This window comes from Diceros bicornis, chromosome 21 (genome assembly GCF_020826845.1).
Source record: "Diceros bicornis minor isolate mBicDic1 chromosome 21, mDicBic1.mat.cur, whole genome shotgun sequence".
Lineage (NCBI taxonomy): Eukaryota > Metazoa > Chordata > Mammalia > Perissodactyla > Rhinocerotidae > Diceros > Diceros bicornis.
The window spans coordinates 55,966,152-55,992,230 of NC_080760.1; the positions used below are offsets into that span (position 1 = coordinate 55,966,152).

General features: G+C 58.5%; 2 protein-coding genes across 3 annotated transcripts; both read left to right on the forward strand.

Annotated features, from left to right (window-relative positions):
• Positions 1-427: 427 nt before the first annotated feature.
• Positions 428-13,241, forward strand: ZFP41 (ZFP41 zinc finger protein). Its single transcript, XM_058565044.1, is given in 5 exon segments — positions 428-4,182; positions 4,185-5,121; positions 7,040-7,175; positions 7,367-7,480; positions 10,965-13,241. Coding segments are annotated over 2 exon segments (600 nt in total). The 5' UTR covers positions 428-3,645; the 3' UTR covers positions 4,248-5,121; positions 7,040-7,175; positions 7,367-7,480; positions 10,965-13,241.
• A 2,870-nt stretch (positions 13,242-16,111) lies between these two features.
• On the forward strand, positions 16,112-25,239 carry LOC131419659 (zinc finger protein GLI4-like). 2 transcript variants are annotated; one of them, XM_058565043.1, is made up of 4 exons: positions 16,112-16,395; positions 17,875-18,029; positions 21,869-21,985; positions 22,969-25,239. In XM_058565043.1, the coding sequence occupies exons 2-4, from the start codon at positions 17,906-17,908 to the stop codon at positions 23,898-23,900; spliced, it is 1,173 nt and encodes a 390-aa protein (XP_058421026.1). In that variant the 5' UTR covers positions 16,112-16,395; positions 17,875-17,905; the 3' UTR covers positions 23,901-25,239. The 2 variants fall into 2 exon arrangements, with proteins under 2 accessions (XP_058421026.1, XP_058421025.1); XM_058565042.1 differs by lacking the exon at positions 16,112-16,395 and adding an exon at positions 16,448-16,953 and having other exon boundaries at positions 22,969-25,238.
• Positions 25,240-26,079: the final 840 nt, after the last annotated feature.

The window sequence follows — 26,079 nt, forward strand, 5'->3', positions numbered from 1 at the left end:
GAGGGAGGGGGTGCAGGAGAGATGAGTGGGCGTGTGGGACCCGAGCGGGATGGTAAGAGCCGGCTCTGAGGCGGAGGCCTCCGCGCACACCACCCGGAAGCCCGGGGCCTCACCTCCTAGAGCGGGGCCGGAAGGGGCGGGACATGGGGGCGGGCCTTTCCTGCGGAGCCGGGGGCGGGCGAGCCGGGGGCGGGCGAGCCGGGGGCGGGCGAGCCGGGGGCGGGCGAGCCGGGGGCGGGCGGGCCGGGGCCGGGATGAGCGAAACCAACTGCGGGGCGGAGGCCTCCGCGCGCACCACCGAGAGGCCGGCCTCTCCTCCTACAGCGGCACCGGGAGGGGCGGGGCCTAGGGCGGGCCTTTCGGGTGGGCGCCGGGCCCGGCGGCTCAGCTGGCCATCTTCCCGAGGGCCGGCGCGAGAAGGTGAGGGGTCGCCTTTCCGACCCCGGGCCCTTGTGAGCGCTGCGCCCGCCCTGCCCTCCAGCCGGGGACTCACTGGGTCCTGCCTGCGTCGCGCGGGTCCCCGCCCTGGGCAGCGTCCTCCCTCCCTGGGCTCCGGCGCCGCGGGCGGAGGGCGAAGCTGCGCGAGGACCAACCAGCTCCGGGCGGCCGCGGCGAAGGCGTGGCCCCGGGCCCTGCGTGCGCGGGGTCGGGGGCGCATGGCGCTCCTCTCCTCTCGGCCTTTCTCCTCGGCCTGGACACTCCGCGTGGCCGCTGGCGGGCGGGGGCCCGCACACTGGGTGCGTGTTTGCCCTTGGGTCTCAAACCCCTCGGTGATCGTGTCTCTCTCAGAGACGCAGGCTCCTGCAGGCAGCGGGGGAGATGGCTAGGGTGAGGAGTTTGCGGAGTCCTGCTGCTGGCGGACACCCGCAGCTTCATGCTACAGGAGGCTTGGCCGAGAGAGTAGAGGAGCCCCGGAGTTGCACAGCAGGTGCCAGCACCCTGGCGTTCCGCCCGGGCTCTCCTCTGCAAGGTGGATTGAGTTGTCTGTGTGGCTGTAGCAGCCGCTCATGTCTACAGGCTTGTGAAATGAGGGGACCGCGACAATGATGTCTGATCTGCTCCGTCTTTAACAACTGTTATTCCTTGGTGTGCACAGCGCTTAGAGAAGTGAGAAAATCCAGTCGCTGCCTTGAGAGCACCTGGCAGCTGGGGTCGGACAAACAAAACAGTTATCTAGAATGTTTCTTGAGCACCGATATGTGCAGACTCTAGCCAAGTATCCAGGGGTTCAGGGATAAAAAAGACACGATCCTTGTCCTCAAGAACCTGTGCCTCATGGGGAGACTGCCGTGTCAGTGACGAGTCACACATGGAGTGACAGGTGTCCTGGTCGGGGGCAGTACTTGGAACACAGAGGAGCACCATGTAGGGCCTCGGCTGGCAGTTGTCAGGCTCAGTGGGTTCAGGGACCACTCTCCTCCATCAAATGGAGTCAACAGAACCAGCCTGCCCTGGAGAGTGGCGGGCTGCAAGGGGCACCAGGGTTGGTTAGCTTCATGTTGGTTCTTGGTTTTCACATCAGTTTCCTACTAAAACTAGACCCCAGCCTCAAACTCCAGCCTGGTTGAGTGGGGCTGTGCTCCTCTGCCCTAGTTCCCCCTGCCTGGCCCAGCAGAGGTGCCCCCTTATTTCTGCATGATCCCTCAGCCCAGATCACCTTCCTTCATCTTCTGGCTCCCACCGGATGCTGAAAATGGCCTTCTCAGAAGCTGCCTCCAGTGGAGCCCTCAGAGAGGGATGTTGGACCGAAGGTAAGTCAGGTGTATGTACACATTTTCATTCAGAAGAAACTGGACTCTCAAACTGCTTGTCAAGATGGGAAATCCACCCAGTCATTTCATGTGTTGCCTCTGTGCCTGGGAGAGAAGAGGAAAGCCCAGATGTCCCCTTTTGACTTGACAAAGAATTCACAGTACTTGTACCATGAAACATACGTTGCTTGGAATATTATCACCTCGAGCACCACATTTCTGGGTAAGAGCCCGTCAGGGCCACCGCCCTCCTAGCAGATAAGGATACCCGGCACAGGCCGGGGGATGCTTCACTGCAGGGTGGTTTGAGGACTCAGAACACCATCTGCTTCCTTTGGAGCTTGGAGGAAAGAGCGTTTTCTCCTAATCTGGTGGAGATTTCTTTCACTGTCAGTTAAACAGCCTGAAGTTTGTCGAGTTTTGTGCTGGGATCCTATGAGTTAGCACTGAGAGAGGAGGCAGGTCAAGGAAACTCAGAAATGATATAGGAAAGAAATAGATGAGGGTTCGTAACAAATGAAATACAAGCTGTGTGGTGATGCCTGACCTGTTGCTGGGACCGACCGATTCCTGTTTGAATCTGTGGTGAAATTGGGATGCTTTTAAGTGGAATTAGGGATGGAACATCCGATTTTTCAGGCAACGCAAGCAAGGTCCTAGTTGATGGTTACCTGGGGCCCTGGCCCTCTGGATGAGTTAGCTCAGGTTAAGTGCTACAAGGAAAACTAGAGGCGAGTAAGGAACAGGGAGTGGGGGCAGTGTCTGGTCGGGGTCAGGGAGGCTTCTGTGAGAAGGGCCCTTGGAGCAGAGCTCAATGAGTGAGGGGCCAGCCCCTCGAACACCTGCTCTCAGGGCCTGATTCTGAAAGCAACCAGGCACTGAGGCAAGAAGGACTAGGTATGTTTGGGGAATCGAAAGGCTGATGGCTGAAGGGGAGTACAGGGTGGGCCAGGGCCTGTCATGGGGCAGGGGCAGGAGTGTGTAGGGCTTAGTAAGGATGAGAGAAGCCATTGGGGATTTGAGCAGGACTGTGACGGGCGTTCACTGGCTGCTGTGTGGAGAATGGACCAAGAGGGAGGGCCGGGAGGCAAGGATGGGAGCAGGGGCACCCACAGGGAGCCAACCCCGAGTTTCATCCAGCTCAGAATCTAGGCTGCGGGTGATGGGAGTCTTCCATGAGGGGCACATGTGGCTCCTGTAGCCCAAAAGTGCCTTGTCTGGTCCCAAATACAGGAAGTGGAGGAAGGATGGGAAAAACTCCAGAGGCCACATGGCAGTCATTGGTCCATGGTACACGTCAAGTCCTACTGGACACAGATGTGGAGACCTGGCCCCTGGCAGAGGAATAAGAATTCTTTGGTAAGCAAGTGAGTAAACCATGATGCCACTTACCGAGACAAGGAAAACCAGGAAGAGTGAGTTGGCCAGGGCTCTGGGGAAATCAAGTGTTCTGTCAGGTTGCATCCGGTTTGAGGCGCTCATTAGACGTCCAAGTGGGAATACGTGAGCAGGGAAGGGGAGTGGGCCATGTTCCCATGTCCCCCCGCCCCCTTCCCCTTCCCGCACTCCCTCCTGTCTGTCTGTCCCTTAGTAATTCAGCGCTGAAAGAGCTCAGGGCTGTGTTTTTTCCAGACACTTGTTTAAGGTTCATGGCCTTGCTCGCTCCAGCAGCAAAAGGATTGGTGGTGCTCTGCCTTCTCTTGCAGATTTTCTGTTCCATAGCTTCAGTTACAAGCTCAGAAAAATGAAGAGTTATGTCTAAAGCAAGACCTTTCTGAAGAGGTGGGGTGACAAAGAAATTCTTATGTAAGACTGGAGAATTTTGCCCCTGGCCTTTCTCTTTAGCCTTTACTGGCTTCCGGTGGTCCTTCCTCCCTCTTGGGAACAGAGAGAGATGGAAAAGCGCACAGGCAAAAAAAGGAAGACCCAGACCCCAAAGGAAGAAGTAAATGTGCCAAAGGACACTTCCGAACAAGAGAAAGTGTCTGGGAACAGTCAGCCCAACAAGAGCTCCACTTTGGCTAAAAAGCCCAGTAAAGAGCCCGGCCTGAATCCTGACGATGAAGAACACATATTTGATGACTTCGATGCTTCATTTAAAGATGACTTTGAGGGCGTTCCTGTATTCATTCCTTTTCAGAGAAAGAACCCCCATGAATGCAGCAAATGCGGACGCATCTTTAAGCACAAGACAGATCATATCCGCCACCAGAGGGTGCATACTAGAGAGAAGCCCTTCAGATGTGATCGGTGTGGGAAGACGTTCAGGCACAGTTCCGACGTCACTAAGCACCAGAGAATCCACACTGGAGAAAAGCCCTTTAAATGCGGTGAATGCGGAAAAGCCTTTAACTGCGGTTCTAATCCCCTGAAACATCAGCAAACTCACACTGGAGAGAAACCATATGAATGTAAGGAATGTGGGAAGACGTTTGGTTTGCCTACAGCTCGTGTCTTATTCGCCATCGGAAATGTCACCCGCAGAGGAAGCACTAAGTGTGGGGAAGCTGTCCGCCGAGCACCACCCTGGGCAGGCCTGTCCCTGTGGTCCCTTCTCATTCAGCGTCTGATTGATGCCAGGTCCGTGAGAAATGGGTTCGGTGCGCCTTTACTCGTCGGTCCCTGTTGACACCAGGAAAATCAACCCATTAGGTAAGCGAATGCCCGTGTGTGGTTAAAGACCTTTCTAGTCCAGAGAATCTCTGTGGATCAAGGCACTGTGATGGCGTGCAAGCGCCTCCCAGATGCAGCACCAGAGATGGCACGTGTATGAACTGCTTTTGGCAGGGCGGGCCGCAGACTCGGAGCACGGCCCAGTGGCAGAGGCACCTGGCGTTTGCCAGTGGCCTGGTGCCTCCCTCTGCCACCCCTGCCTGTGGCGTCCACTCAGGCTTCGGCCCTCTCCCCTGCTCCTTTGGTCTGCACACTCTTGGCCCACTGGGTCCCGAGCCCATGCCCATGCAGCCTGGCAGGAGGCCTGTGGCCCTGAGCTTCTGCAGTGAGCACCGGGGACCCGCCATCCCTGCTTGGCTGGCTGCGGTGACGGTCCTGTGGTTTGTTCTCTGGCTTCCGTCCTTGGGCTGAATCACCAGTCCTTGAACTCAGCTCCCCGTCCACCGGAACTGGACCCTCTGTGTGTCCTCCAGCCCAGCCACCATCTCAGATGAGCAGCATGACTTACCCAGATGGACCACTCGGGACACGGCTCCTCAGGACCTAAATGTTGCCACCGTGGGAGAGTCCTGCCCTGGCCATGTGGTGGGGGCCCTGGGACCCTGATGGCAGCTGCGATCCAGTCTGTGTCTACCGTGTGGCCCTTCAGACACGAGGTGGTCTGCCCCTGCCCCCCAGGAGCCAGCTCTCTGTTCAGGTTAGTTCCGCTTCTCCGTGCCTGGCCCCCAAGTTCCATCCTATGCCCTGGTCAAGTCCATGTGCTGTGCCCGCCCTTGGTTTCCCTCCAGGAGTGATCTGGATGGGGCTCTGGGCTCTCCAGGGTGGTGAGGTGTGTCCTAGAATTTTGACACACTATAAGGGGAGACAAGGTGACTGTCAACCAGGAGGTAATATGGCTTTTTCTTAAGAAAATGTTGATGTCTATGTTTTCAGCTGTTTGGAGCTAAAAAAGTAATAATGGCCGTAGTCTTTGGGGATTCCTTCCTGAAAGAAGGCCCCAAGGGTGGAGCAGGGCTCCTCCATCGGGCAGTCACAGACGACAGAGGGCAGAGTGCGCCCGATGGAAATGTTTCTCCAAGTTAACAGAGTTTTGTTCTTTCTAAAAGCTATGAGGTTATAACAGCTCTCTCCAAGCTGGGTGCCTTGGCTCCATGGCGCAGCAGGCCCTCCTCCCACACCCGACTCAGCTCGGCCCGAGGGTGAGGGCATAAACTGCTACCTGTGATCCAGCTCTTGTAGTCCCAGAAATGGACATCTGATGAGGCGAAATTGTTCCAGAAGAGGTGCCAGAGGCTGGCTTAGGGGAGACACACGGTGTGTGATCCTGGGTGGGAAGGTTGCCACAAAGGACGTTACTGGGACATTTGGCAAACCTGGGTCTATAGTGTCCACTAGGTGGCAGGGCCACATCACTTTGAAAGTTCCCCGCTTGGATCATGGCCTGCGGCCATGCCAGACGGCATCCTTGTCACGAAAGATGCACGCCAAGGTTTTCAGGGGCACAGAGTCATGACGTCTGCAGTTTACTCCCAAATGTTCAGAAAGCAGCAGTGATAACAACACACGTGTATACACTGAGAGTGACAGAGCAAACTGGCCCAGCGTCAGTCAGCCCTGAGTCTAGAGCAGCGTTGGCAAACTTTTTCTGTAAAGGGCCAGATAATAACCGTTCTTGGCTCTGCGGCCATCAGGTCTCTGTCACTACTGCACTCAGCTGTGATGAGTGACAGCAGTCACAGACAGAACAGAAACAAATGAGTGTGGCTGTGTGCCAATAAAGCTTTATTTACAAAAACAGGTGGCGGGCCAGAATTGGCCTGTTCTAGATGAACGGTGGGGTATGTGAGAATTCACCCCCTATCCTGTAAGTCTTAGAGCCCTTCAGAACTAAATGTTGGTGGGGAAAAGCTGGGTGCAGGAGCTGTAAAGAAACCATGGGGAGGGGCCGGCCCCATGGCTTAGCGGTTAAGTGCGCGCACTCCGCTGCTGGCGGCCCGGGTTCGGATCCCGGGCGCGCACCGATGCACCGCTTCTCCGGCCATGCTGACGCTGCGTCCCACATACAGCAACTAGAAGGATGTGCAGCTATGACATACAACTATCTACTGGGGCTTTGGGGGAAAATAAATAAATAAATAAATAAATAAATAAAATTTATTAAAAAAAAAAAAAGAAACCATGGGGAGGGGGTCAGGGAGATGCTCAGAGCAGGCTCTGCTGCTTGTCTTGATGCGCCAGGGAGGATGGGATGTGGGCACACGGACGTCGGCCACGGCCACGGCCCTCACACGTCCCTGGGGTATCTGCACCTGCTTTGGTTTGGTTTGGTTTTTATTTATTATAGTATTATAATATACTATGACATGTTATTATACATAACATTGTTATGTAACATATATCACATATTACAATATATATACTACAGAAAATTATCATTTTCTATATTGTTATGTCTCCATGTTATTACCAGTGGGAAGCATTATTTTTTATGGCTACATAATGATCCATTGTTAGAAAAGTTGACTTATTCTGTTTATTTCCTAATAGGGCATGTAGTTGGTTTCTGGTTTAGATCATTATAAATAAGCTGTGATAATTATCTTTTCCATGCTTAGGGCCAACAGGACGGGTCCCAGAAGCAGAATGACAGGCGGAGATCATCCTGGCAAATGCCTTCCTCCGGGTTGTGCCTCGTAGGTGGCCCAGTAGCACACGGACAGCAGGTCTACCCTGGCCTCTCCGGCAGGGCAGGTGGGTTTTAATCCTTACCAGTTTGTTAGAAGAGAAAACACATGTTCTCATCTGATGTCTCTGATTCCTAGAGAGGAAGCGGGTGGTGAAGAGCAGGGCTCTCAGGCAGGGGTTACCAACCTGGCCCCCAGGCTTTGGGGATGTGGGGCCTTGGGTGCATCCTCAACCTCCTTGTGCCTCGGTTTCCTCAGGTGTGAAGTGGGGGCGCTGGCAGTGCTCAACCTAATTCCGTGACTTCCTCTGTGAAGCCCTGAGTACAGGGCTGGCTCACCTGATTGTCACCTGAACGTCAGCTCTTGTCACAGGTAAGTGTTCTTGGTGGGGCGGACATTTGTTCACGTGGATGAGAGGTGGCCATGCACGCTGATGGCCTTTGATGTCTCCCAGGAGAAGACTGCAGCTCACTTCAACTAAGTCAGCCTGGAAAACAACGACAGAAAAATACTTAAAAGAAAATACACTTGGAAATTTAAAAAAAATACAGTTTACAGTCATGAGAAAAATCACACAATCAAACTAAAATCAGCGAGCGACCTCTCTTGTCGCCTGTCATTTGGCGCAGACGGACGGGCTCCGTTCTCCTTTCTCCTCAGTTAGCCATCGTGACGTCACAACATGCCAAGCACCGAAGCCAAACCTTCCAGATTAATCTCTGTTTTGATGTTTATCTTATTGTTGTTCAAATGCAACTCACATTGCAGGAAACAGAAAACCTTCTAAATAACCTGAGTCAAAGGGAAAACATAAAGAAGGTTATAAAATACTTAAACCTCAGTGATAATGAAAATCTGACTGTCAGAACTTCTGGGTGCAGCCGAAGCCTAACAGAAACATGTAGCCTTAAATGCTTGTGTTAGAATTAGCAGAAGAGCTGGGAATCAATAAGCCAAGCATCCAACTTTAAAAGTTATAAAAAGAACAACAGAATAAACTCCAAGTAGAAGGGAGGAAATAATAAAGGACAGAAATTAATAATACTAATGGGAATGAATACTGTGGAGAGCATTAAAAAGGTCACAGTTGGTTCTTCGAAAGGACCATTAAAATTGAAATTCTCTGGCAATAGGATCAAGAAAACAAGAAGGAGCAAATAAATTATTAGGAATGAGAAGGGGAGGGAGACGCAGATCCATCCGAGATTGAAAAGATAAAATGCCGAGCCAGTGAGTGTGAACTCGGGTGAAGTGGTTGTTAGAAGGAAGAGGAGTGATGAGCCAACTCAGAAGAAACAGCCTGAAAAGTCCCCTCGCCACTGGACAGAGTGTACTTGTAGTACACAGCCTTCCCAGAAGCACACAGGTCCACGTGGGGTACAGGTGAGTTCAAGAACAAACAACTCCACTCTTACAGGACTCAGAGACAGAAAGGGGACACATGCCCACCTTATTGTATGAGGCTGAGTGTGACATCAAAATTACAGCGCAGTGTCACATGCTCATTGATGCACAAGTCCCACACAAAATGCCAGCAAATGCTGGGGCTGAGGTAAAGGGAGTGAGTGCGGAAGGCGTGGGGACCTCCATCGGGTGGTTGACATGTTCTCTGTCTCCACGCAGCGGTGGTTACACAGGCGCATACATTTGTCAAAGGTCCACTGCCTTCTGTATTTAAAATGGGCACATTTTATTGTACATAAATTAAACCTCAAAAAGTTGACTAAAGAATATGAATCAGAAAAAAAAATACTAGCAAACCCAACAGCACACAAAAAGATAACATAGCCTGACCAGCTTAGGTTTACTCCAGGAAGGCAAATATGGGTCAGCATTGATGTGCTTTCTCACACTAACAGATTTAGGGGAGAGAGGGGCCCCATATTATCATCTCAATGGCTGCAAAAAATATTTCCTAAATTCAACATCCATTCATGATTAATATTTCTTCATAAATAAGGAATTTAATGGAATTTTCTAAACCTGATAAAGAATATCTACCAAAACGCATAGCAACATTCTACCTTAGGATCAAATGTTAAACAGCATTCCCTTTGAAATCAAGAACAAGACAGTGCTGGCTGTCACCGCTCTAGTCAGCATTGGACTGGAGATTCCAGCCAGGGCACTGAGATGAGGAATAACAGACGTGCATAAGATTAGAATGGAAAACCCTAATTGTCAGTATTGGCAGATGATATTATTGTCCACCTAGAAATCTGAAAATAATCACAAACTATTGAAATTATTAAGGGTTTAGCAAGGTTGTCACCTAGAAGATCAATATACAAAAGCCGGCTGAGGTACATATCCAGAAGAGTTGAAAGCAGGGACTCAGACAGATGACTCTACGTAAATGTTCATAGCAGCATAGTTCACAGTAGCCGTCGGTGGAAACAAGCCAAGTGTCCATCAACAGACGAGCAGATAAACAAAATCCTGTCCGTCCACACAGTGGAATACTGTTCTGCCATAAAAGGACCGAGGCACTGACACACCACATGGATGAACCTGGGAAGCGCGATGCTGAGTGAAAGAAGCCAGACACAGAAGGACAATTATTGTATGATTCCACTTATACAAGGGACCCAGACTGCGCAAACGCATAGACAGAGCAGAATGGAGGCTACCAGGGCTGGAGGAGGGGGGTTGGGGAGTATAATGGAGCAGAGTTTCTGTTGGGGATAATGAAGAGGTTTTGGGTATAGGTAGTGGTGATGGGCACACAGCATTGGGAATGTTTAATGCCACTGAATTGTACACTTACAAAACATTTAAAATAATAAATATTATGTGTATTGTAGCACAATGGAAGAAGTCAATTGAAATTGATATGCTATTAACAAAATGCACTTTTAGGGGGCCAGCTCGGTGATGTAGTGGTTAAGTTGGCGTGCTCTGCTCCGGCAGCCCGAAGTTCACAGGTTCAGATCCTGGGCTCGGACCTATGCACCGCTCATCAAGCCATGCTGTGGCAGTGTCCCACATATAACGTAGAGGAAGATGGGCACAGATGTTAGCCCAGGGCCAGTCTTCCTCAGCACAAAAAGAGGAAGATTGGCAATGGATGTTAGCTCTGGGCTGATCTTCCTCACCAAAAAAAAAAAAAAAAAAAAAAAAAGCTGTCATCCATTTTAGCAACAAAAATGGCATTTTCTGGCAAGTTGAAGATGTGCATACCCTGCTAACCCAGAAGTTTCACTGATTAATAAACCTTAGAGAAACTTTTGTACACGCGCCCAAGGAGAAAGGTACAGTAGTATTCATGGTGCATGTGGAATGTCAGAAAAACTGGAAATAACCCAAATGTGCCTCGACAGTGAAGTGGAGAAGCAGATCAGCGTCTGTGGATCTCAAGAGTCAGTCACAGAAGACACAGTCTGATTTAGTGACTGTAAGTGCAGAACCAGACAGTGTGCCGTGTGGGGTCCAGACGTAGGAAAGCCAGAGAGAAAAGAACGGCCACACTAGATGCAGGAGAGGGGCTCGGCAGACAGCAGGCGCCCCACTGGATGGAGGGCAATTGGTGTTTGATCCATCGCTGTAATTTCATCACATCACGTACACCCTGAGTTCATGTGTGTTTGATATATTTCCCAACTTTCTTAAGATTTTAAAAAATAAGAAGCACTTTCCTCACGATCCTGTTGCCATCCAGGACTGGGGTCCACGGGTTAAGCTACACACTCCCTCCCCTCCCTCCCTCCATCTGACCTCTTGGCCACTGTCTTGGCAAGAACCAGCTTCCACGTGATCAAAGCCAGTCCCCTACTTCACAGTGGGCTTTCTGCCAACAAAGGAACGGTAATAATTGCACTTCTGTATTTATTCAAAAGGTATTTCTCATCCTTTTCAGGTTGTGAGAGCAGATCACCCCCAAAGCAAGAAGTTTCTGATGAAACATGCATATAAAGGAGCCTAAAAACTAACAAGAATCCCACGTTCCTGAGCTCCAAGGAGGAACAGAGATCAAGAAGGAAGAGAAGAGAAAGGCTGTGGGTGAGGAGAGAGGAGACCTCGTCCAGCATCCCTGTGCTGATGGACAGGTGGGGACACGGCCGTGGGGGCTGTCACTGCCGGACGGGCAGCCTGCAGCAGAAAGTCTGCTCTCAAGGGAGACGCCTGCCCAGGGTGAGTAGAGGGAAGCGTTTCATCTGAGAGGCCCCATGAGAGCACTGACACTCCAAAACTAGAATCACTGCAGGGAGCCTTCTTGTGGTTCTCCAGCCTTCCCAGAGGTTCACCAGTTCACAGTGGGAGCGCTCAGCTTCTCTCCTCCAACTGGGCGTTCTAGGAACGCACTCCAGGTAGAAACACCCGCAGGCCGTCAAGAACTTTCTCAGTGTTCAGAGAATGTCCCGCAAAAACCTTCAGGGTGTCCCCACCCCGCTGAGCACCCGTTCTTACGTTCTTGTTGCAGGAAAACTGTTAAAGCATCAACTACAGAAACACCCCAGGGCACCTCGTCCACCCGGCCAGGCTCTCGCCCGATGCCTGGTCTGGCATGGAGAGCGCTGGGATGGCTCCAGAATGACCTGGCGTCAGGGCAAAGGCCACAGAGGACTTTGAACCAGACCCGGGGACACCTGCAGATGTCCCAGGGATGTGACGTCGATCGTCCTTCACACCGGCATTCTGTGAGCTGTGCCAGCATCTGTCCCTGTGGTCCTTGTCCTGGCCATGATCTGAGGGAAGGTGGGAGCCGGCGCTGGGGGAGGCGGACAGTGAGGGCCACAGAACAGGTGGGGCTCTGCTTCCTCTCCCCACAGGGGGAGGGGGCTGACCAGTGACTTTGGCCTCTGGTTGCCCCCACCGGGTTCACTGCACCCTAGGGAGGCTGTGGGCACCAGGGTGCCACCTGGGCTCTATTTCTAATGACCTTTGGTGTTTGGCCCCAATTTGGGCACCAAGATGTGATCATTCCTTTCCTCTACAAGTGAGTCAGACACCAGGATGTGCTGCAGAGTAAGAGGACCTGCAGCCTCAGCACCAGGGAGGAAGGCCCAGGGCTCCCGGGTCGTGGTGCTCGCGGCAGGAGCCCATGGTGCTGGGAACACTTGGACATTTGCTCTGGAGGGGACAGAGAGAGGTCGTGGTGAGGGCAGGGTTCTCAGGGAGCTGGGACGGAGGGCTGAAGGGGGTGTCTCTGAGGCCAGGGAAGCAGCGTTGGGACGGGAGAGGGAACGGGTTGGGGGACGGGGTGGGCCCCACCGCGAAGAGGCTGGGGTGGGCTCCAGGTCTGCCACCTGCACAAGGACAGGGCTCTGCTCCGAGTGGCAGCCTGTGCCTTCAAGGACCTCTCTCTGTGTGCCGAGCTCGGAGTTCACCGCCTTCTGGTTTCCTCCTCACAAATGCCAGCCGCCTCTTCAGCCAATCACAGAGAGGGTGGTCCTCCCCGACCAGTCCCGCCGGATCCAGGCTTGGCCACAGGCGGGCTTGGCACTGCTGCCCGCAGTCCCCTGCAGACTCGAGGCCTGGGCGTCCGAGGCCTGAAGACGGCATCTTGGGGGGTGAGCACCTGGGTGCCTCAGCCCCATGTGCACCTCAGTCTCGGCACCGGGAGTGCCCAGCGTTGGTCACACTGCGTCCCCGTCTCACCTCGCGTGCCCTGTGTCAGCCGCGTCACTGCAGCCTCACCACATGGCATCCGGTCTGGTCCATCTGTGGTGTCCGTGCCGCTTGGTTTCACCGTGTGACGTTCCGGGTGAGCCCGAGCACTCGGCGAGTTGGAACTCTCCTTACATCCCCCTGGTGGGTCACCGGCCCTGGGTGGTCAGCGCTCTGGCCCACAGCTGGTGGCCATGGGCCAGCCGTGCAGACACTTTCCCTAGTCTAGTGTTTCCCACTGTCATCTTTACTGTTCAGAAATTTAACTTTCCAGCTAGCTGAATTTGTTGAACTTCCGCTTTACAACATCTTCCTCCCTTCTGTCCCCGGAGAGGAAGTACCCCACACTTCGGGCAGATGCTCTCTCTTGGCTGCCAGTCCCTGTGGTGTTTTCTCAGTCCCGCCGGCAGCTGTGCCAGCCCCGCGTCACTTCCCGGCTGCCTCCCGTGTTCTTCCCAGATGCGTCCTGTCCTGCGGCCTGTGGGTGTCTGTTTTCTCCTGTAATAAACATCTGTTCTGACCTGTTCCCCGTGTTCTGTTGATCTCCCTGCAGTTTAGGGGTACAGGCGAGACTCCCCAGGGAGGCACCACTGCCTTCCAGCCCAGGGCCTGGCTGCAGAGCCAGACACCCACTGGTCACTGCCTCCGGATGTGTCTCTTGGGGGCTGCCTCACATTAACCAAACTCATTAAGAGAAAAGGAATGAGAAAAGGAATTTGCTCACTTAGGATGGGAGTGACCGCTGGCCGTGACAAAACACGTGTCCCTCTGTAGACAATGCCTCTCCGGCCCTAGATACCTGGGAAACTGAGATAGGACCTGTCAGTGCTCGAGGCCCGCAGTCATAACCCTGGAGGGCATATGGGAGGCCCCCTGCCTGCTTCCTTGGACGGTCACCCTGGCTGGTCCTGAGTTCTGAAGAGCTCGGGTCTGTCCTGTCCTCTGCGCCCTTTGCCTTCTTCAGAGCAGCTGTTCTCACGAGGGGTAATTCTGTCCCCCAGAAGGGGCGTTGGCAATTCTGGGGACATTTTTGGTTGTCACCCCTGGGGAGAGGTGCTACTGGTGTCTGGTGGGTGGGGGCAGGGAAGCGGGTCAGCATCCTACAGCACGCAGGACGCCCAGCATTGGAGGCCCGGCTGAGGGTGGGGGTCCCACTCAGACCCGCGAAGCTGGGTGAGGGCTACAGGGACGGGTCACAAGGACAGGGAAGGGTGAGCGCTGTCGGCCAGGTTTCAGACGCGGGAAAATGAGGAGAGGCAGCTTTCGGCAGAAACCTGAGCACCTGAGGTGCCCCTTCAGCCCGAGGAGCCTGGCAGGGCTCAGGGACAGGGGGCTGGGTCCCCCTGAAGGAGGGGCAGAGGCGGGCGGAAAACATGGGGACTGGCTAAGCGTCCACAGGAGTAAGAGAGCCCCCAGGTCTCCCAACCCTCACAGGAAACGGGGGTGCCCTCACCCCGCCGAAACCAACCCAGCAGGCGACATGGTGGCCGGGCCCACAGAGGGTGAGGGGCAGACTAAAAGGGGCACTGGTGCGCCGCGTCCACTCTGGTGGAGAACACGTCCAGGACAGAACTCGGCTGTGTGTGCCTCCATCACAAGCCCCTCCTCCTCCCTGGCCATCTGCCCTCTCAGAAGGTGGGCCTCCAGCCACACTCCAGCCTGAGGCCCAAGTCCTCTGCACACCCACATCCAGCCAGCAGCATGTGCTGGCAGTTCTGTTCCCAAGACGAGCCCCCAGCCTCCCCTCCATCTAACCCATCTCCCCTCGTTTCCTGCCTCCCCACAGCCCCAAACTGATTGTAAAATGTACGTCCATCTCCTCACTCCCCTGCTCAGGACCTTCACTGGCTCCTGGGGCACTGAGAATGAAACCCAGGCTCCTCCTCACGGCTTCAAGACCGCTTGCCCAGCTTGTTCCACTCTCCCCTCATTCCATGTTCCAGCTTGCCTGGTCTTCCTCCGAATCCTCCATGCGCTCTTTCATGCCTCAGGACCGTTGCACGTGCTCTTCCTCTGCTTTGAATACTCATACCTGCAGCCTTTGTGTAAGTAGCTTGCCTTCCTCTCCTAACTTTCCCTCTCCCTCCCTCTCCCCTGATGTCTCCTCCTTAGGGACCCTCCAGGACACTCTCTCTAAGCCCCCATTGGCTCCTTACAGCTCTCACCACGTCTGTAGTGCAGGTGTGCTTGTGGTTGGTTGCTCTCTCCCACATGCTCCATCAAGGCAGGGACCTGTCCAGCTCCCCGCTGCACCCCAGCTCGTGGCCCAGGGCCTGGCACTAGGTCAGGAAGAGGGGAGCAGGGGGAATTCTTACAGAGCCTCCGGGGCTGGGACCCAGCGGTGAGCAAGGCTGGTGGAGGGAGTGGCTCCACTGTCTCCACCTTTAGTCTTTGGCAGGAACCGGCTGCTCCAGGTGCAGGCCCTTCCCCAGCTCCCATCCTGGTCTTGCACCCACCAAGGATGCCCCTCCCCACACACTCGCTTGATCCTTCACATGTCCCTCATCATGCAGCCTTTCTCCTGCCTGGGCACCCACCTGGGGCCAGATGTCCCTCCCTCCCTGACAAGATCCTCAGGCTTGGGCTCCCTCCCTGTCCTGAGCACCCCTCCAGCTGGGGACCCTCTGGCTGTGGCTCCTCCCAGACTGTATTCTAGGCACCTACCTGCCCAGGCTCAGGGGTAGCTGCAGGCAAACAACCCTGCTGGACATCCATCCCTGCTGGACAGCTGCATGGAATCCTCCCCCAGCTGTTGGCTTTTCCCAACCAGACAGAGTGACGCTTAATTTTCTCTTTTTCAGGTTGTAAGAACAGCGCTGAGAGAGAGACTCTGGATGAACATCAGGAAATCCAGGAAGAAGAATTCGATGAGAAAATTTTGGGAACATCTGTGACATCCCTCAGGCCCTTGAGTTTGGGAACATGTTTAGATGGGCAGTTTAGAGGAGTATTCAAGACACCCCAGAAAAGGGAGAAAAAGAGAATCTCTTCAGCAAATTCCCCAGCAAATGACCGCCGTCCGTAAGAAACATCCCAAGGAGAGAAAGACCATACTGAGGAGGATTTGGGTGAGCCTTGTCCACTGAATTTGACACCCACTGCCGACAGGAGAACTCCAGGGGTGAAGCACCCTGCTGTGGCACCTCGCGTGTAAGATTCGGCTCTTACTCCGCAGCGAGGGTCCGCCCGAGTGTACTGACGGGGAACCTCAACCGTTCACACTGCAGCAGCAACGGGCAGGCAACGGCTCCATCCCTGCGGCACACGGTTCCAGCGCCCCGAGGCAGTCCCGCCCCCGCCCCGCCCCGCCCCGCCCCGCCGGCCTCAGGCCCCGCCCCACTGGCCTCAGGCCCCGCCCCCGCCCCGCCCCGCCCCACTGGCCTCAGCCCGCCCCGCCCCAACGCAGCCCCAGGGCGCCGTCGACTGAACTTCGCAGGGTCCGGGCGGGGCCTGCGTCCTGCCTGCAAGTCGGACACCCTGGGGCGGGTGGATCTCCCGGCACCGCCCACACCAGGCCCCAGTCCGGCCGCTGCCCCCGAGGGGCTGACCGGTCACCTCTGCAGCGCGGCCACCGAGGCGGCGGGCCGCCGGGCGCCCAGAGCGTCCCGGAAGTGCGCGCGGGCGAGAGGGGCGGGGCGTACTTCCGGCTGGCGCGCGGGCGGCCACCTCCCGCTCCGAAGGTGAGTGGGTGCCGGGCGGCTGCGGCAGCGGCGGCTGTGGGGGCGCGTCGGCCCCGCCCCGCCCGGCTTGACCTTGGCCTGAGCCCGGCCTAGGGGGCGCGGGGGGCGCCCGTCGTCCCGGAGAGCAGAGGAGGCCTCCGCGGGGTGGGCCGCAGTGGGCGCGCTGGCCCCTGGCGGTCGTGGGTGTCCGTTTGCGGGGCGCCTCCCCAAGCGCCCGGAACCCCGGGGACCGGAGCCGTCGTTATGCCCACTTTGCAGATGGGAAACTGAGGCTCAGAGAAGCCTCTGGTCCGATGTCCGAGGTCCGCGGCCGGGGAGTGGGCGCTGGACCTCATCTGGGCCAGGCTTCTCCCTGCCGCCAGGCGCCCCGAGATCGGCCCTTTCCCACGGGCACAGGCTCCCAGCTGGGAAGAGAGGGGGCGGAGGAAGGTTTGCTCCTGGGCGGTGGCATCTGTGTCCCCTCGCCTTCAGCCAGTTGCAGCAGCGTGGGCGTGGAACCTGCGCTCGGAGTTTGTGCTCGCGTCCCCGAGTGACCGCCGCCTCCGCTCAGACAGCCGGGTAGGGGTGAGGGTGCCCTTTCCCAGATAAGTCCACGGGAAGTTAACCGAGTAACTAAAGAGTGGCGTAGGGGATGGAGGACCTGCACTCGGCTGTCACCACTGCAGCCCCACCCTGTGTCCACTCATCTGGCTGCCCGTGGCCCTTCTCGTCATTAGGGGAGGGGATGAGGTCTGCCGGGAGCCGACCCAGAAGGCCGGGCACTGGCGAGGAGCCCTGTTGGGGCTGCCTCCCTGCTTCCTTGAAGCAGAACTGTCAGTGGCTGTTGCTGAATGTGCATTAAGTTTTGTCCTTCCCTTGTCCCCTTCTTCACCCCCCAATAAGGAGTCCTATTTCACCACAGAGTGAAAGAAAGATCCTCACGTTGGGTCAAGTCATTCTTGCAAACCAAATTAGAGAAAAGTATTTTGACCCCACAGAAGACTCAGAGCGCTGAGGATGGGCCGGCAGTGGCAGGTTTCAGCCTGCAGTGTCTGAGGGCCTGGTGGGGTCTGAGGAAGAAGGTTGTCCTCTCAGGAAACGTCTAGTCAAGATTTAATCTGAAACATTCATGCTCCAGCAGGCAAGGTCCAGCTTTTCACCCTCCCCCAGGGCCATCCGCCCCAGCTGTGGTGCGAGAGGTTTTCCTGGAGAACCAGTGCTCTTCTCTGTGGGCGAGTCTGTGGGTTGGGAGGACGTTCCGGGCCACTGCTGGGACAAGAGCTTCCGTTCGGTCCCTGCAGGTGTGCTAGTGGAATAAACGTACCGGAGACCGGAATCGCCTCGCACTCGGGCTGCATGTTACCTCTTGGCATCCTCGTTCCTCTCACCAGTGAAGGACCCTCCAGCTCGCCTGTGGTTGGCAGCTGGCGTTGCCCCCGCCTTCCTACCCTCCTCTGACCCCCCCATCCCCTCATCCTGCCACGGTTTTCCTTTCCCCAGGTGTGCACACCTTCAGCAGGCCTTGGGGAAGATGGCGGCCCCGGGGGACAGTCGGGAGCCCCCTCATGTCCCATCCCCTGTCAGTCTCGAGTCACCGGGGACACCTGGAGCCCACCACCATGAGGCCCGGCGTCACCTCCACGGTCATCAACACGGTACTTGCACTGGTGCTGCACTCCACACCCCCCCACCCCCTGCACCATCCATCTGGCACCACCACCACGGCGGGCGGGAAACGAGGCAGCTACGCGGGGCCTGGGGCGCCCGCACCCTCAGGCTTGGTCGGGACTTGGGCTGCAGTGGTTGAGGCTACAGGCTGAGCTGCGTGAGCAATGGCTCCCTAGGGGACAGTCCCCTAGGACTGCGTTTATTTGGAGGCGTCAGGGTGAAGAAAGCAGCCTCCGTGGCCGGGCCTCTGTGACGGGAGAGTTGTCTCACCTGCCTCTCCCAGTCCTTGCTCCCATGCCAGGAAAATAACGTCCAGAGTCCTGGGCAGGCCGAAGTGGCTGGAGGCCCCCAGGGGCCTGCAGGGATGGAGGCGCCGGCCTTGCCCCACCCCATAGCAGGGTCTGGGGGTGTCGAGGCGTGGAAGTAGACCACCAGTCGGGAGGATGTCCAAGCCCCGTGGCACACGGTGCCCCTGGCCCTGCTCACGCTCGGACGTCAGGGAGTCCCAGGGGTTTCGTCCATGCCCCACGTTCCACAGGAGGCCTGGCCTCACTCCTCTCACAGCTGGGGACACAGATGAGCTGGTGACAGCCGGGAGTAGGGCCCAGATGTGTTCTGTCCCACTCAGGGCAAATCTTGGCAGCTTGCACCACTGTTCTGAGGAGCTGGCACTGAGCCCAGGGCTGGACCCGCTTTGTGTCCAGGGTTCTCGCTCTTGGTGGGTCTCGGCATTATGGCGAGTGATGTCATGATAGCTGAGATTCGTCGAGCAGCAGCTGTGCTGTGTACCGGGCTCTGCCGAGGACTGTGTGTGGATTATCTTGATGTTCACGGACAGCCCTCCCTGATGGGCACTGACAGACGAGGACAGTGAGGCCCAGAGAGGTCAAGGGGGTGGCATGAAGTCACACAGCTCGGGAATATGGGATTCACCCCAGGTCAACCCAGGACCTGGATGGGAGCTCCTAGCCAAGCCCTGTGCTGTGCCCGGCTCCAGGAACCCTCCTGGCCCCTTGCCTGTCCCTGTGGTGGGGCCGGCTGGGTGCCGTGGGTATGGAGCTGGGTGCTGCATGGAAGGCGCCCGGACCCCATCCAGCACATAAACTGTGCAGGCCTTTGCTGGCCCTGCTGCCTCTCCCTCCATGACGGTTTTGAGACCTTGCTCAGGGCTCCCAGCCACCTGTGGGCCATGCTCCTCGGCCCTTATGCAGTCTAAATTTCAAGGCCCACATTTCATTTCCAGTCTCTCATGTCACCCTCGTGACAGCCTGGCAAGGTAGGACCTCCTGTCCCCATGTTTCTGATGGGGACACGGAAGCCCAGACGTGAGCCAGGGGAGGCCAGCAGGATTCAGACCACATTAGTCTGACTCAAGCCCCCGCCCTCCACCCCGCACTGGGCCCAGCAAGCTGGGGCTCCTTCTCCTGGGGAGGCGGACCTAGGAGGGGGAGGGGCTTTCTGAAGGACATGCTGAGCGAGCTGGTCCTGCAGGATAACAAGGTTGCTGCCCAGGATGCAGGTCCCAGAGCCCATGCAAAGTGGGGCTGCCCGTGACCCGGTCTCTACCAGCCACGGGCAGCAAGAGCCCAGAAGGCCGGGCTTGGGTCCCCTGAGCCACATCCAAGTGCCCTAAAGTGCCCGGGTTTTGCCCAGTGGGAGGGAGTGGGCTGCAGCCAGCAGCTTCAGCCCTCACTGTGCCAGGGCAGAGACAAGGGTGGGGGGACCCTGCCCACAAGAAAAACAACCAGGGCTGACCCTGAAGAAGAGAGGTGTGGGGCCACCGGGCAGGCCCTAGAGGGGCTGCCTTTGTGGGGGGCAGGGCTGGGAGTGTGTGGTTGCTGGAGGAGAGGTGGCCAAGGTGTGATGGAGCCCAGGGAAGTGGCCAGAGGTAGGAGAGGGGCAGCCTTCATGCCTCCTCAGGGGGACAGGCCCAGCGTGGAGAGCTGGGCCCACATCCAGGCTGTTATTGAGGGCAGAGACCACCCCCTGCAGTCTCTCGAGCTCATTTCCTCTGCGGGTTGATTCCTCCGTGCTCTGGGTGCCACAGATGCTTCTCAGGAAAGACCTCAGTGCTTCAGGAACCTACCCAGGGCCCTCCAGCCAGTGAGGCCAGGCCTTCTGGAGCCCGGGCCTCCCAGACCAGAGTCATGAGATGGGCCAGATAGAGTGTTCCAGGGGGTCCACCCTGAGAATCTTGGGTCCTGCTCACCCCAGGCCTGGGTCCCAGAATGTCCCACATCCACCTCACACACGTAGTCATTTCAAGAACCAGTTTTTGGGCCGGCCCAGTGGCGCAAGCCGTTAAGTGTGCGCGCTCTGCTTCGGCAGCCTGGAGTTCACAGGTTCAGGTCCCGGGCGCGCACCGCCGCACTGCTTGTCAAGCCATGCTGCTGCGGCGTCCCATAATAAAGTAGAGAAAGATGGGCACGGATATTAGCTCAGGGCTGATCTTACTCACCAAAAAAAAAAAAAAAGAACCAGTTTCTAAACCTCTGTGGCTGGGCACAGTGCTGGATGCAAGGGTGCTGGGGGAGCAGAGAACATCCTTAGAGAGGGAGCCGTTGTCATCTGGAGGGGTGAGGGGAGCAACATGAACAGAGGGGACTTGGCCCAGTTCCTGGGGGGGTGTGGGGGGCAGGGTGGGCATGAAGCTGGGGTTGTGCAGCGGAGCTTAAGGCCACCCCCCTGAAGCTCCAGAGCACGAAGGTTAGGGCTGGGGTGCGGGCGGGCAGTGGGCAGGTCACAGTTCTCTTCTCCCGGCTCCCTCCCTGCTCCTCCCAGAGACACAGTTCTGGAGCCAGGGCTGCACTGGGCTGGCCGAAGGGCTCCTTGGGGACTAGTACCCCAAGGCTGCAGCCCCCAGAGCTCGTGCTTCCAGCGAGTTCTGGAAGGTTTGGTCCAGAGTCCTGCAGCAGGAGGGGCAGTCTGGGCAAAGCAAGCGATGGAGGAGGACGTGGGTGGGAGCCTGTGTGGCCCGAGACAGGAACTCGGTGCCCACTGGTCGTGCCCCACCCCAGCTCACTCCTCCCCACTTCCAGGCCCAAGCACGCACCTTCCGTGCCATTTTACAAACAAGGAAAGCTTCCAGCCAAAAAAGTGCCCACTGCCCTCCTGGCCCCAGGGTGTGCCCAGCCTCCTCCCCCTCCCCCTGGAGGGCCAGCCCCAGCAGTGTGGCCTCCACCTGAGTCTAGGCCTGGTGCCTTGGCCGAGGTGGAACGCGCTTGTCACTGTTGCTAGTGAGGGTGGCCTTCCACATCCAGGCCTCACTGTCCCTGTGTCAGAGGCACCCAGCTTGGGGGGACACAGCACTGAGCATCGTGGGATGGCACTTCAGGACGGGACTACACAAGCAGACCGGAGCTGGCATCAGCCTGTCCACTTGGCAGAACTCAGCCCAGCCAGGCCCTGGGCCTTCAGAGATGGTGGTTGAGCAACGGGGTAGGGGGAGGGCACGGGGTGGGGCAGTGAGGGGCGCAGCCTGGAGAGGCCTGCACTCCTAGGCCTGCCCCACCCTGGGGAGGGGCTGGGAGAGCATCTGACAGGCCCAGAGGTGGCTTTGACTTAGGACCTCCACACACATTCCAGCGCAGCCAAGCAGCACCTTGGGGCCCCTCGCTCTCAGGAAGGGGGTGTCACATGGCCGCACCCATCTCCTAAGTGGCTTCATGGGTCTCAGCTCTGGCCCCAGGGAGCTGCCAGGAGGGCAAGGAGGTGTGCGTTGGGGAGTGTGACCCAGGAGCGGGTGGCATCCTGCAGGGGGCCAGGCAAGCCCTGGGGTGGATTCAAGAGTGGGGGAGATGAGCCCCAACCCCATTGTGCCCCCCAGGGTCTCCCAGCTGCAGCCCTGAGGTGCTCTCCCAGCCACCGCGGGAGGAGGAGCTGTCGGACCTGGATCTCCAAGATGTGGAGGAGGTCCAGATCAGCCGAGACACCTGCTGGCCAGGTGAGTGAGCAGAACGCAATCTGGGGCAGCCCAGGAGCGCATTCACCCCTGGTTGTCGCATGCGTGCCTCTGGGCACCACCGCTGCCAGGATCCTGGGCGCTGCTTGTCCCTGGCTCGGAGCTCACTTCTGCCCCCCATGGCCCCTCCCCCATTCGGTCCCAGTCCCTTCACTGACACTTACCGAGGCTCTGAGTGCGGCCCAGACCCCTCCGCTGAGCCCAGACCCCCATAGCCACCTGCCTGTCAGACTGCGACTCAGCACCACTGCCCCCCTAGGCCAGCAGCCAAGGAGTCATCCTGGGCCCCTCTTCTCTCTGTGTAGTGCCCTCGGCCTCTACTTGTCCCTTAAATCAAGCTGTGGTCCTCATCCCCCTCTCGCCAGGCCTGGCTGGGGCTGTGCTAACCCAGGCCCTCAACCCCTCGCTGCTCTCCACCCCTCCCCCCAACCCTCACCTCTCCCTCAGGAGAAGCCCTTGGGATGCCCCCATGGGGTCTCCGCCTCTCATGGTCAGCACTGTGCTCTCCACCCCTCACCCAGGAGATCCTGGAGGTGTCTGAGGTGGGGGCCCTGGGAAGTAGACCCTCCCTGCAGCAGCGACAGGAGGTGCCTGGGTGGGCTGCGTTGCTGAACTGAGAGGAGGTTGCCACCTGGACCTCAGGCAGTCCCTGGAGGAGCTCTGGAGGGCATGGGCCTGCAGAGCCTCAGCACAGGCGCCTCTGTGGAGAGGGGGCAGCAGCAGCCTCCCACACCCCACACCCTGGGGGTCTGGGCAGCACCCTTTGGAGCATGGGGGCCTGGCTGCGTTGCTCTGAGTCTGATTCTCCTGTCGGGCCTTACCGCCCAGGTCTGCTCTCGCCCTGGTCCCCGGCCCTGTGGCACCCTCTGCTGGTCTCTTCATCAGGAATGGCATCGTAGGGACCCAGTAGAGGGACGGGCTGGTGGGTGGGTGGACCTATCCACTGCTCCCATTTCTCATTTCAGATTCCGAGTCGGAGCCCGAGCAGGCTCCACCATCTCCCCACCCACACGATCCTGAAGATGAGGAGGACCAGGATGGGGGCGTGCTGAGAACCCTGCTGAGGAGCCTTCCCCATAGACCCAAGTGTGGGGACAGCTTTGGGCAGGAGTCCAGCTTGGAGCGGCCAGCAGGCCAGCCGCCAGGGGCCATGCCCTGCTCCCAGAGGAGGGGCGCCTGGCGAATGACGCTCATGCCACAGGGAGCCTCTGGAACTGAGGGTGGCCCCGAGCGGGCCGCCGAGCTGGGGGGCAGCTTCGCCCCGGGTGCGGGCCTCGGGGCCCGGCAGGGCGGCCCGCGGGGCGGGAAGCCGCACCAGTGTGAGGCCTGCGGCAAGAGCTTCAAGTACAACTCGCTGCTGCTGAAGCACCAGCGCATCCACACAGGCGAGAAGCCCTACGCCTGCCACGAGTGTGGCAAGCGCTTCCGCGGCTGGTCGGGCTTCATCCAGCATCACCGCATCCACACGGGCGAGAAGCCCTACGAGTGCGGCCAGTGCGGGCGCGCCTTCAGCCACAGCTCGCACTTCACGCAGCACCTGCGTATCCACAACGGCGAGAAGCCCTACAAGTGCGGCGAGTGCGGCCAGGCCTTCAGCCAGAGCTCTAACCTGGTGCGGCACCAGCGGCTGCACACGGGCGAGAAGCCCTACGCCTGCAGCCAGTGCGGCAAGGCCTTCATCTGGAGCTCCGTGCTCATCGAGCACCAGCGCATCCACACGGGCGAGAAGCCCTACGAGTGCCCCGACTGCGGCAAGGCCTTCCGTGGCCGCTCCCACTTCTTCCGGCATCTGCGGACCCACACGGGCGAGAAGCCCTTCGCCTGCGGCGCCTGCAGCAAGGCCTTCGGCCAGAGCTCCCAGCTCATCCAGCACCAGAGGGTCCACTACCGGGAGTAGTGGGCACAGGAGGCCGTTGCTGAGCTGGGAGGGGCGCTGGCGCAGCCGGGGATTGAGGCGGGTTCTGGAGGCAGTGCTCTGCCTCCTCACCCTTCCTGGCTGGCGCCGCGTGCCGGTGTCCCCAATAAATCCTTTTTAATTGATGGAAACAGGAGCCACTCCTGCCTGGGCAAGGCCATGGGCTGCTTCCCGTCCCTAAGGGCCTGTCTCTGGAGAGGAGTGACGGCCTTACCCAGTGCCCTGTTTAGTCTCCTGGGGCCTCGTGGGCAGGCTGAGCTCACCCGCGACTGAGGCCAAGGGTGCCTGACTTACCCGTAGCCGTAGCCAGGGAGTAGTCAGGTGCCCCAAAATGGGTGTTTCCAGATGCAGAGACCCAGAGAGGGCAGGGAGGGCAGGGCTGGCACAGGCCCCCCTCCCCCTCGCCTTGGGCATGGGGTCTCTGGAAATTGGCTCCCTCACGTATCTAGAGAATGCGTGTAGCAGAATCTCCATGGGACAAGCCCTCGGACCTACCCGGGTGCCTGCTCACCTGCCTTTGCACTTGGTGGTGGCCACCTGCAGGAAGGGGCTCCTGCCCATTGCCACTGCTGGTCTGCCAGTCGATCGGCCCTCACAGCTGCCCCAGCCCTGGGAAGGTGGGGCCCAGGTGTCCACCTCTTGACAGGTGGGCCACTACGGCTGCAGCTGGGTCATGGCTTTGGCGATTTTCAGATCTGTCGGGGTGCCTTGTAGCTCCCGGACGCCCAGCCCCTGTGGTCCAGGGAAGAGGTCTGCTGGATGTCGGCAGGCATTGCGCCTGCTCCCTGCCGGCGCCTCCCGAGACTGGAGCTCCGAGCGTTGCCTCCCTGCTTCCTCCTCTTGCCGCTGAGACGGCGTCCTCGCCTCCCCAGGCCACACTCCCAGGGCCCCACGGCCACCAAGTCCTGTGGACTCCCTGCCCTGCGCCCCCCGCTCTGGGTGAAAGCCACTCCGGGGAAAGGGGCTGGAGGTCAGGTTGTCTCTGGACATCAGTTTCAGGGGCCAAGTCACCTCTTTGAGTCGCCCTGTGGTGCCCTGGGATTCAGGCCTCTCTTCCTGAAAGACGGGAAACCTGCCTTCTCCCCGCTCCTTTCCCCCGGTAATACCGCGCCAGGCCGCAGAGCAGCGAGCAGAGCCCCCAGGGCTTCGCGGGAGCGGCAGGGTCAGCCTGTGTTCCAGCAGGGTCGTCCTGCAGCCTCAGCGCCGAAGCTGGACCCGGATGCCCGCTCCGGACCTAGCAGGCGGCCACCGAGAGCAGAGCCCGGCAGTCCTCCAGGCCGCCCTATACCGTCTGGGAGGTGGCCCACAAGCGCCTGTCCCCGGCGCACGTGCGGCCACCGGGCGGGGGCGGGGCCGGGGCCGGGACCGAGGAGCGGGGCCGACTGGAGCCGAGGCGGGGCCTGGGTGAGGTGGGCGGGGCCGACGAGCTGAGGCGGGGCCTGGGTGAGGTGGGGCAGGGCCGAGTGGAGCCGGGATGGGGCGGGGCCTGGGCGAGGTGGGGCGGGGCCAAGTGCACCCTCTGCCGAGACGCCCCGGTGTCCGCCGGGAAGGCCGACCACAGGAAGGGGCGTGGAAGAGGCCGCCCCGGGCTGCGGCTGCTCGGCGCCGGCTGTAAACCCTCAGCAAGGTCGCTGTGTCCTCCGTTGTCGGGCAGGGCCCGCCGAGATGAGCTAAATGACGTTTCCGCTAGTGTTCCTCCCCCAAGCCCAGGGCAAGGGGCTGATTCTCGAGCGTTCCATCTGACCCCTCAGCGCTTCCCGGGAACGGAGCGCCTGGCAGGACCCAGACGAGGACTCCGCAGGGGTGTGCTCCACCTTGTGCCCGCCCGCATTTATCAGCATCTGTTGGACAGGACCTTCTGGATCTCGGCCCCTGGCCGCTCCTGGGACAGCGGGCGGCCGGGCACCTCTCCCGAGCTCCTGCCGCTGGCTCGGCGCAGGGTCGCTCCCTGCCTCCCCAGCATCACCGTCTCGCTCCAGTTCCGCCCCGCGCCCAAGCTTGCTCGGGAGTCTCCGTCCGGCCTCCCGCCAACCCCACGTTATCACCCACACTGCCCTGGATCCTTGGCTTTGGCCTCTCGCTCTTCCCCGAAGTGACCAGGAATCATCCCAAGGACCCAGTGGTCTCCAGGAGCCCAGGTTTAGGGGCCTTCTGTCCTGAT

Excerpts from the sequence above, each read along its gene's own strand:
- LOC131419659 (XM_058565043.1), top strand. The coding sequence starts at position 17,906 with ATGGCGGCCCCGGGGGACAGTCGGGAGCCCCCTCATGTCCCATCCCCT. Across the intron at positions 18,030-21,868 it reads CCTCCACGGTCATCAACACG|GGTCTCCCAGCTGCAGCCCT; the intron begins GTACTTGCACTG and ends TGTGCCCCCCAG. Across the intron at positions 21,986-22,968 it reads CCGAGACACCTGCTGGCCAG|ATTCCGAGTCGGAGCCCGAG; the intron begins GTGAGTGAGCAG and ends TTCTCATTTCAG.